General features: G+C 42.9%; 1 protein-coding gene across 7 annotated transcripts; it reads right to left on the bottom strand.

Moving 5' to 3' along the window:
* Nucleotides 1-1219: 1219 nt before the first annotated feature.
* PSMA4 (proteasome (prosome, macropain) subunit, alpha type, 4) lies at nucleotides 1220-10141 on the bottom strand. 7 transcript variants are annotated; one of them, XM_011982712.1, is made up of 9 exons: nucleotides 10009-10141; nucleotides 8624-8649; nucleotides 8335-8377; nucleotides 7903-8065; nucleotides 6276-6353; nucleotides 5574-5662; nucleotides 4765-4895; nucleotides 3869-3992; nucleotides 1220-1639 (listed from the first exon to the last, which is right to left on the bottom strand). In XM_011982712.1, exons 2-9 carry the CDS (start codon nucleotides 8624-8626, stop codon nucleotides 1485-1487), a joined length of 786 nt encoding a protein of 261 aa, XP_011838102.1. In that variant the 5' UTR covers nucleotides 8627-8649; nucleotides 10009-10141; the 3' UTR covers nucleotides 1220-1484. The 7 variants fall into 7 exon arrangements, with proteins under 7 accessions (XP_011838102.1, XP_011838106.1, XP_011838105.1 ...); XM_011982716.1 differs by having other exon boundaries at nucleotides 7903-7972; XM_011982715.1 differs by having other exon boundaries at nucleotides 5577-5662; nucleotides 10009-10130.
* Nucleotides 10142-10626: the final 485 nt, after the last annotated feature.

Genomic DNA, 10626 nt, shown 5'->3' with positions numbered 1-10626 from the left:
AGGAAGATGGTTTGAACCTGCAGTGAAATATAATCACACCACTGCACTCCAGCCTGGGTGACAGAGCAAGACCCAGTCTCAAAAAACAAAACAAAACTAAAACATTTAGGTAAAGAGCTGTTGGCTGAGTTCTATGTTAATGAATCCACAATATACATTTAAAAAGGTGTCTTTAAGTAGAAACACACAAAAAACAGGTTATGTACTGATCAGTTGGTAAAAATGTTACCAGTGGCTTGTAGGACCCTAACCCAGTACTTCCCCTAGGTGCAAGAGTTCAGTTATTTAGTTTTAGCAGTGAATTTAGAATATAATTACCAAAAATAATGAGAACCAGCTGTACAGAGTAACGGAATAATTTAGAAGTTCAAAAAAGCACTGCAAATAGGGCTTGGAAATACCTTAGCCAATACAGAAAACTGCAGGGAGCTGCATTAAGAAAATCTACAATGAGGAATTAGACTGCAATCCCATATTTGATTGACAACAGCTGAGAGAAGGGTAAAGAATGGCTCAATGCACCGGTCTCATTCTGGCTGATGGAAATCACCTGAAGAGTTTAAGCTATGTTACTATCTGGGTTCCACCACAGCTTGAGTTAATTGATATCGCATGCTTACAAGTTGCAAAAGCTTCCCAGGTGATTCTAATATGCAACAAAACCTTCTAAAGGTTTATTTAGCATTCCTAAGAATCACATGCAGAGCTTGTTAAAACAGATTACTGGGTTCCACCCTCAGACATTTTAATTCAGTAGATCTGGGATGGGACATCAGAATCTGCATAGGTGATGCTAAAGCACCATGGCTATGCATTAAGTGCCCCATTATCATTTCTGTCATGAAGCCACAGACACCCAAGGGAACTCAGGTTGAACAAAGCCCAGCAACAGAGCTCCCTTCAGCCAACACATAACTGTTCTCATCTCTTGGTTCCACTTTTCCTCTGTGGCCTTAACTTCTATACCTCATCTTCCACGCAGCTTGGGCTGCTGCCTGTGGGCAGCCTCAGTCCTAGCTGCAAGATCCACACCTATATATTAATTCTGGCTTTGTTCAGCTCAAGTGTTCATTCTCAAACCAATCCCTGCAGACAGCGACAAATAGTCTGGTCAGCTTGAAGAATGTGCCCATCTTTGTGAAAGGACTGTAAGCCACAGTGTGCAAAAGATGATCGCCCTGTCAGTTTTTGTATATTTAACAATTACTGCTACAGAGAATTTATTCCTTCATTTCCATTTTCCAAATTTTATTCCAAAAAAAGAGGATGTGTGTGGAAGATTAAGATGTCCATGAAGAGTAACCATCATCATTACAATAAAGTATTCAATTGGACAGAAATGACAAGGACCCAATTCAGTATGTAATGTCCTATTTTCCCACTGCACCAGTTAAAAAAAGTCAAAACCTTCCTAGTGTGGAAGAGTAGGACAGCTTTTACACTGAAATGGTGCCCCAAATGAGTAATAAAATCTCCAATTTTGTCTATTTATCCTTTTCTTTCTGTTCTTTTTCTTTCTTCTCACGCTCAGCTTTGGCTTCTTCTTCCTCATGTTTTTTGATCAACTGTTCCACTTCTTTTTGTTTGAGAACTCTGATTACCGTCTTTCCATTCTCTCTTGTTAGTGTTGCAATTTCCACTAAAAACAAACACATACATGTATTTGTACTGCAGGCAGGCATACTTAGCAGAGAAACTTAATAGGCACTCATGGTTTATGCTCGTCACATCATTTAAACATTAGTTCAGCACTCTCCTATGTTTTATGCTTAATATTATTCCCTTTTATGAGAACAAAATATCTTTGATTTTGTAATGTTTTAATTACAATTTTTACTTAAATACCTTCTCCTCACCCATCCCAACTTTCTTAGTGGCCATTTTGTCACTCCCTTAGAAAAAGTATAATCGACCAATTGCTATTGCTGGCCTGCTATTAGCTGTGCCGATTAGACGAACCACAATTTTCTTGTAGGAACCTCTGAGGGCTCAGCCAGAATCTTCAACTGGTAATAATAGCTTATTTTTTATGGACTTTTCAAGTCTTTAAAAAAAAGAAAAAAAAAAGGGGGCAAGAAATGGCCAAGAAAAGCAGACTGATACCTCGAGGGGAAGGAATTTTTTTGTACCAGGGAAAGTGAGTAGTGCCTCCTTGAAACTGGGTGGAAGTAGACAACAGAGGGAAATCTGCATGTAAATGACATTTTCTTTTTGTTTTTATTGAGACAGAGTTTTGCTCATTGCCCAGGCTGGAGTGCAATGGTGCAATCTCAGCTCACTGCAGCCTTTGTCTCCCGGGTTCAGGTGATTCTCCTGTCTCAGCCTCCTAAGTAGCTGGGATTACAGGCATGCGCCACCAAACCTGGCCAATTTTTTGTATTTTTAGTAGAGGCGGGGGTTTCACCATGTTGGTCAGGCTGGTCTTGAACTCCTAACCTCAGGTGATCCGCCCATCTCGGCCTCCCAAAGTGTTGGGGATTATATGCGTGAGCCAATGTGCCTGACCATAAATGGCATTTTCTAAGGAACACCAGAAGCTAAACTGTCCTAACATAAAGCAACATGTTAATTTACCACAATTTCTGAAAAACATTTAGAAATATTCTTTTTCTTTTTTTTTTTGAGGTGGAGTCTCTGTCGCCCAGGCTGGTCTTGAACTCCTGACCTCAGGTGATCCACCCAACTTGGTCTCCCAAAGTGCTGGGATTACAGGTGCGAGCCACCATGCTCGACTGAAATATTCTTTTATATAGTCATATAGCTTAAGTTGAACAAAGTATTTGGAATTGCTAACATGAGCTTAAAATAAGAGATTAGTAGATTAAGAACAGGAGAGGGTATCACAACCCATGCAAATGTTGTATCTCTGGTAAGGTATACCAAACCTATGTATAAATATATAACTATATACATATGCTTTATCATACATAGAACCAAAGACATTGATGAGAAGACTTGGTAACTATTAACTAAAAGTGACACAGTGCAGGATGTCTATCTGTGAGTACTGAGACTGTTCAGTATCAAGCCTTTAAGTGTGGAATACAGTATGAGATTGTGACTCCACAATTTACCAATGTTGGTCTTGCTCAACTCACTTAACCTCATTAAGCCCTAGTATCCTCAGAAGACAGGGATAACATCACGTAATTCATAAGGTTGCTGTTTCAATGAACTAGGATGATGTTAAAAATCTTACCAGCTGCTGGCTGGGCACGATGGCTCACGCCTGTAATCCCAGCACCTTGGGAGGCCAAGGTGGGAGGATCACCTGAGGTCAGGAGTTTGTGACCAGCCTGGCCAACATGGTGAAACCCCGTCTCTACTAAAAATACAAAAATTAGGCCGGGCACGGTGGCTCATGCCTGTAATCAGAGCACTTTGGGAGGCCGAGGCGGGCGGATCACGAGGTCAGGAGATCAAGACCATCCTGGCTAACATGGTGAAACCCCGTCTCTATTAAAAATACAAAAAATCAGCTGGGCGTGGTGGTGGGTGCCTGTAGTCCCAGCTACTTGGGAGGCTGAGGCAGGAGAATGGTGTGAACCTGGGAGTTAGAGCTTGCAGTAAGCCGAGATTGCGCCACTGAACTCCAGCCTGGGTGACAGAGCGAGACTCAAAAAAATAAAATAAAAAAAAAATAACTGGGCGTGGTGGCGTGAGCCTGTAGTCCCAGCTACATGGAAGGCTGAGGCAGAAGAATCACTTGAACCCAGAAGGCAGAGGTTGTAGTGAGCCAAGATTGTGCCACTGTACTCCAGCCTGGTGACAGAGCAATACTCCATATTTAAAAAAAAAAACAAAAAACTTAACAGCTGCTAATTCCCCTTGCTCAGTTGAAATAATTAAAGCAGAGGATATGGATTACCTTTTTCAGCGGAGAGTTTACTAACATCCATGGTCTTATTTAGTACTTTGATAGCTAAAGCAAGTGCTGACTTCAAGGTCATTTCTCCTTCTTTGTAGTCTTGTTTCAACATTGACACAGCTGCCTATAAAACATGAATCAACACAGAATTTTAAGTTTTTACATTTCTTAGAAACATGAATTGGTCTAGAAGAAAAATGCCTGAATTACTATTGGCATTACAAGTATAAACAATTTTTTTTTTTTGACACGGGCTCACTCTGTTGCCCAGACTGGAGTGCAGTAGCATGATCTCAGCTTACTGTATCCTCAAGTCCCCCCGGCTCAGGTGCTCCTCCTCCCACCTTGGCCTCCTGGGTAGCTAGGATTATAGGCACATGCCATGGTGCCCAGCTAATTTTTGTACTTTTTGTAGAGATGGGGTTCTGCTATGTTCCCCAGGCTGGTCTCAAACTGCTGGGCTCAAGCAATTTGCCTGCCTCGGCCTGGGATTACAGGCATGAGCCACCATGCCTGGCCCATATAAATAATTTTGATGACAGGGAGGGCACACATGGCACAGGGTGAGAAGAGGTGGTACTGATGCTCTATATGGTGTGTCTTTAACCTGAGGTCCTCAGTCTCCCAAGGGGTCTGTAAACTAGGATGTGAAACAAAATCACAACTTCTAATTTCACAACTCCTAACTGAAAATTAGCATTTATTAATGTAGTTAATGAACCCCAGTGTATTAGCTATACCAGCAACTCTGTCCCCAACAGAAATCACAGATATTTCCATATCACATTAAGGCTGTTGCAGCTATCTTTAAATACTGTTTACATCCATCACCACGGCAAAATTATGGCATCTATTAGACGTTCTGCTAGATTTCACAGCACAACAAAAATACTCACAGCGCTATTATTTCCAATGCATGTGGCCTTCCATCCTCCGTAATTTCCACTTGGGTCACTCTGATAGAGCTGAAAGCCATAGTGCTTATCCCAACCAATGTACAGCAATGAAACACCAAACGGACGTTTTCCTTTAACAAAGAAAAAAAGCCAAATATATCAATAATCTAAATTTAGTATCACTATAGTTACTTGAGCTCAGTGAATGTAGCTAAACCTTTCTCTGTGAACTTAAGCATTCATAAACTGTTCTGTATTCTGGCTACCAGAGATAAGCTCCATTACAAATTCCACTTGTTTCTATGATTTGGACACAGCCAGGAGAGGGAACAGAGAAAGGACCAGTACTGAATTTCATTATTATGTAAACAGCAGTTAGTTTCCAGATCTGAAAATGTTGTTTTGGACTTTCAATATCCTATTAATAAAACTAGGGTAATCTACATGGCGGAGGAACACATTCATTCATGAAGCAAGAATGTATGAAATTCTAGTGTTTTACGCCACTGTAGGATTAATATGGTTAACTGTAACACATTAGTTTCAAATAGCTAGAAGGATATGGAAGGCTCCCAACACAAAGAAGTGTTTGAGATGATTAATGTGCCATTTACCCTGATCTGATCATTATGTGTACCGAAACATCATTATGTATCCAATGAATATGTACAATTCTTATTTGTCAATTAAAAAAATTAAATTCAATTTAAAACAAAGGGTCTATTTTCAATTTTTTACTACCTCAAAAGGGTTATAACTCATAAAATGTCTTAACTTTTTGGAATAACATTTTCAAAAAAATTAAGTACCACCAAATTGTGTATATGCTTGCTTGATATCACATAGTGCTGTAACCAACTGCTCACAAGGTATCGGCTCCTGATACTGTAATAAATACCTAGGATAAAGAGATGGGCATATTAGTAGTTTTCTCCAAAACACAGACAGACTCTAAGGAAAATATTCTCTGAAAAGCAATCCATGCTATGGGGACAACCTAACAGTCATTTGTAATTTGAAGGGGAGGGAACAAGTCAATATCCGAATATTCTCATAGTAAGTAACATTTTGTAAGTTTGGTTGAAAAAAATCTGTAATTTTCAACTCAAAGATTTTTAATGACTTTAATCTTTGCAAAAGTGAGCTCTCCTTAGAAACGTCAAAACTAGGCCGGCTGCAATGGCTCATGCCTGTAATCCCAGCACTTTGGGAGGCCGAGGTGGGTGGATCATGAGGTCAGGAGATCGAAACCATCCTGGCTAACACAGTGAAACCCCGTCTCTACTAAAAATACAAAAATTAACCGGGTGTGGTGGCACACGCCTGTAGTCCCAGCTACTTGGGAGGCTGAGGCAGGAGAATGGCGTGAACCCGGGAGGTAGAGGTTGCAGTGAGCCAAGGTGGTGCCACTTCACTCCAGCCTGGGCAACAGAGTGGGACTCCATCTCAAAAAAACAAAGAAACATCAAAACTAATTTCTGTATCATCAGTTATGCTATATATGACCATACCTTTGAGCAATGAGCCTTAGTTCATTAGTCAGAACATTAGCATCAGAAGTTATGCCTGCCACACTGCAAGCCATGTCCCTTGAAGAAAAAAAGATATTGATCTGTAAGCAGGGAAGATGCCTGCAAGGAGCATTTATAAATATTAAAAAGCACAGAATTCTATTAGCAATTCACTACGTTTGCTTCACAGCAGCTACTTCCTTCAGAAGAAACCTATAAAAGTCTTATCTTTGTAGGAGACGTTTACTTGATGTCATTCAACGTGAAAGATAAATAAATGCACCCTTAAGTTCGTTAATAGATGTATTTATCATTACCACCCTGTGAATAGGGTAACAGGATTTACGCCAGGAAGCTAAAGTAAATCTCAAGAAGATTTAGCAACAGAGAATACAAAGACAGGCTCGCCACAATGGCTCATGCCTGTAATCCCAGCACTTTGGGAGGCCGAAGTAGATGGAGGGTTTGAGCCCAGGAGATTAAGACCAGCCTGGGCAATGTGGCGAAATCCCATCTCAACAAAAAATACAAAAACTAACTGGGTGTGGTGGTGCGCACCTATAGTCCCAGCTACTTGGGAGGCTGAGGTGGGAGGATCACTTGAGCCTGGGAGGCAGAAGTTGCAGCGAGCCGAGATGGCGTCACTGTACTCCAGCCTGGGTGACAAAGCGAGAATCTGTCTCAAAAAAAAAAAAAAAAAAAAGATTTTGCTAGACAGATTGCTCTTGAGTAGTATTCATTTCCTAAGGCCTGGCTTGATGGAGGTGACGGGGGACAGTGGCAGGAGGGTTTACAAGCCTGCTTAGGAAGTACAGGGCTAGGCTCCTACTCGAGGTGCATTTCATTTTTTTTGGACCATTTCCTGAGGGCTGCCCTGGCTCTCTTATAGCTGAGACTCACCCTGTGACTATGCCTAGCCAAGTGTGCCAGCTGTTGGGTGAGCCCAACAGAGGCTCTGTGGAGGGGTGACACCACTTTGGACAAGTGTATCCAAAGGCCCTGATAATCAGCATTTACCAAGCCCACCATCACTGAAGGGAAAGTCTCTACTTAGCATGGCCAGCTCTCCATGAGCTGCAAAGTTCTGCACATCTAAATATAACCAACATCTCACACCGTGTACAAGGCTTGGCTAAATTCTTCCCAGATCTCCAACAGGCTTGTTCTTTAGTAAGATTCAGTAGAATTCAACAAAATCCTGCATAGCTATTCTAAACAATACTTTGAGGGCCTACTATATGCCTGACACTATACTATTTTATTTCATTCATTTTATTCCATTAAACTGCCACAACCACTTGAGGAGACTCTGAGGCCCAAAGAAATTAAATAATTTGTGCAAGATCACATAGCCTGCATGGGGGAAGCCTGGAGTTGAACCCAAATCTGTGTGACTACTATGTCTGTACTTTTACCACTACACAATGCTAGTTTCTCCACTAAGTGTTTGCCCTGCACTTAAAAGGAGTAACACATGGTACCAGGCCTCAAAGAGGTTTCAAACAAAATAAAGGTACAACTTCAATCCTACCACATCACACGGAAGAGCCCTCCCAAATTACATAGATCCCACTTATGTGAGAAAGTGAGATTTTTTTTTAAAACTCTTTTCTAAAATCTCACTTACTCATTGAGTTTATAAATTTTTTCAGAAAAAAAGACTTCATCAAGAAGCTTGTGGATGTTGCGTCTCTCTGCTGCAAGCAAAACACCATCATTTGCTAAAATTCCCAAACAGGTGCCTGCATGTCCAATAGCTTCCATGGCATATTCAACTTGGTATAAGCGACCTACAAAACAAAAGCAGTGAGAAGCCAAGACTCTCCTCTATGCTCTTGCACCACTGACCCAAAAGAAATTAGCAAGGAAGCAAGCTAGAAACAAATTCCCCCTTTCACTCTTCTATGGTATAATCAACCCGGTGACCATAATTGCTTCGAAGTACAAAAAGGATGAACTTTGCAACTACCAAAAAAAGTTTGTAATTTTTTTTTTCTAAAAGTCTAACACTTTTTTTTTTTTTTTAAACTTGAGGCAGATTAAACAATTTCTATTTTACCTTCTGGAGAAAATATAGTGGTCCTGGAGTCATATCTTCGAGACTGCAAAGGAAAAACACATGAGTGATTCCTACCCACTGAAAGTAGGCCAACTCCTGCAAGCCTACAAATCACCTTACAAAACCTATCCTGGTATACAAAGTTCAGCAGGTGAGAGGAAACTGACAAGAAAAAAGGCACCATCTCACTGCTTTCCTTCTATTTCAATTTTCCCACACAAGTCTGTAAGCTGAATACAAGCAATACTATTTATCAGGCAACAGTTTACTGGCACATGTATTAACTCACCATGTTTTCTGAACTTTATATAGTTCCTGTAAAAAGAAAATCAATCATCATTAAAATAAGATTCACAAATTAAAAAGCATTTGCTGACTTTACAAATCAGTTTTATTTACTCCCTTTATTCAGCTAAGTGTCAGGCGTTATGCTAGATGCTGGAATACCAAAATGTGTAAAACCAATTCCTGTCCTGAAAAGCTAATACTGGCAGTTAGGTGAGAGAGGCAGTCATAGATTATAATGCGGAAAGAGGAACCGGGCGTAGAATGGGAAAAGGGATGATGAAAAAAATCCAGAAAGTATTTTTTGAGAAACCGATACATAAAATGAAAGTAAATCAGAGACGGGAGAGGCAGAAATAAGGCTGAGAACTCTTGGGTCTAAGAGAAAGAACAGGGGAAGAAAGAAGGGAAGGGCACTCCAGACAGAGCAGAAAGTATGAACAAAGGGTACTGAGGCAGAATAGCTTAGTGGGCATGAGACAAACTGCTGATGTTTTTAAAAATACATAAATAAGAGCTAAGCGAGTATCCAAATCCCGCGGAGCCTTGAATGCCAAGTTAAGGCACTTAGGCCTTCTCCAGAGAGTCCTGAACTTGGGGGTGGAGGCAGTTATCTTGGGCACCATCAGTACCATTCGTGCAAAAGGCAATACTGGGTGCTCAGTGTTATTTGGTAAAGCCTCAGTCCAAAGCCCACATTCCCAAATACTGGAATACAGGGAATCAAGACTGGAAAGGTAAGCTGGAATCAAATCCTGGAGAGCCCGCGTGCCCAGGTAAAAACAGAATTTTCTCTCTCAGCCACTGGGGCTCCTCGGAATGATTCCCAAGGCCCACAAGAACTGATTAGCATTTTAAATGATCCCTCTGGCTGGTGAGAGACGGAGGGCAGCGAACTGGTTGAGGTAATAGGAAGGGGCAAAGTAAGGATGGCCCAGAGCAGAGAAACAGGTAGGACACAGAGAGACTCGCCGGGGATTTCTGATTCGAGCGTAAGCACAACTTTCTGTGGTCTCCACGCCTGACGCCGGTCACAGCACGATTTTGGGTTCACCGGCACCTCCGGGAGCGCTAACTTTCACGTACCGAACTCCCGGGGACGGAAGCCGCCGAGGACGCAGTCCTCGGTCCTGCCCACAGTCCCCCACCCTCAGCTCGCCCCCTCGCCGGGCCCCGGCGTCCAGGCTCGGCACGGGGAAGCCTCCAACGGCGGCCGGAGGGGGCCATTCCCGGCTGCTGGTCTGTCACCGTGAAGGCGGTGCAGAGTCATCGTGCCCACGGCTCCTCGGCGGCAACTGCAGGCCGGGACCGACTGTCTTGACGTTCACGACCCCCGCCCAAGGGAAGAGCGGCCATGCTTCCGCGGGCCCCCAGGGGCCAAAGGCTCACCAGATGGAAGACCCTGAAGACTTCAGATGTCCACTGAGCCCTTATCTCCGCGGGAAAATAAACCACCAGGGCTGTCCGAATAACCGCTGCTAATATGGCCCCCGCGCTTGCGCAGAACCGCTAAGGGAGGGGGTAGTGGGATGGCCGAGGACACGGAAGTCCTCCTTGTGGGGCGGAGCTAGAACCCGTGGCCCTCGTGGGAGCTGGGGCGCGGCGCTGCAGCAGGTGGAGGAGTTGCTGCGCCATGGGGAGGAGGGCAGGAAGACCGTAGCCAACCAGAAGGTGGAATAACTAATTTCCTTCTCTTACCCTTGGCGCTCTACTTGCACTTTCTCTTCACTATTCACACCTAGGATAGCAAATAGTGTGGACCGGCTTCTTAATTGCTACCATTCCTGTCCTGTTTCCCGAAATGGTTCCAATCACATGAGCCTTTACCTCTGTCATCATCTCCCTTTTTCATTCTGGCTTTCACTTTTACTGCTGATTTTGGACATTTACATTATGATGAGGAAGGCTGGGTGGCTCACGCCTGTAATCCCAGCACCAGCACTTTGGGAGGTCGAGGAGGGTGGATCACCTGAGGTCGGGAGTTCGAGACCAGCCTGGCCAACATGG

This window comes from Mandrillus leucophaeus, unplaced genomic scaffold (assembly GCF_000951045.1).
Source record: "Mandrillus leucophaeus isolate KB7577 unplaced genomic scaffold, Mleu.le_1.0 Scaffold241, whole genome shotgun sequence".
NCBI lineage: Eukaryota > Metazoa > Chordata > Mammalia > Primates > Cercopithecidae > Mandrillus > Mandrillus leucophaeus.
Note: the sequence above shows the minus strand (reverse complement) of the source record. Positions and strands in the feature narration are given on the sequence as shown.

Bases quoted from the DNA above. Each gene is read 5' to 3' on its own strand.
- PSMA4 (XM_011982711.1), bottom strand. From the start codon at position 8,518: ATGGTGCCTTTTTTCTTGTCAGTTTCCTCTCACCTGCTGAACTTTGTA. The intron at 3,993-4,764 runs GTGAGTATTTTT...CATGTTTTATAG, and splicing joins GCATTGGAAATAATAGCGCT to GCAGCTGTGTCAATGTTGAA. The intron at 1,640-3,868 runs GTAATCCATATC...GTTTGTTTTTAG, and splicing joins TAAACTCTCCGCTGAAAAAG to TGGAAATTGCAACACTAACA.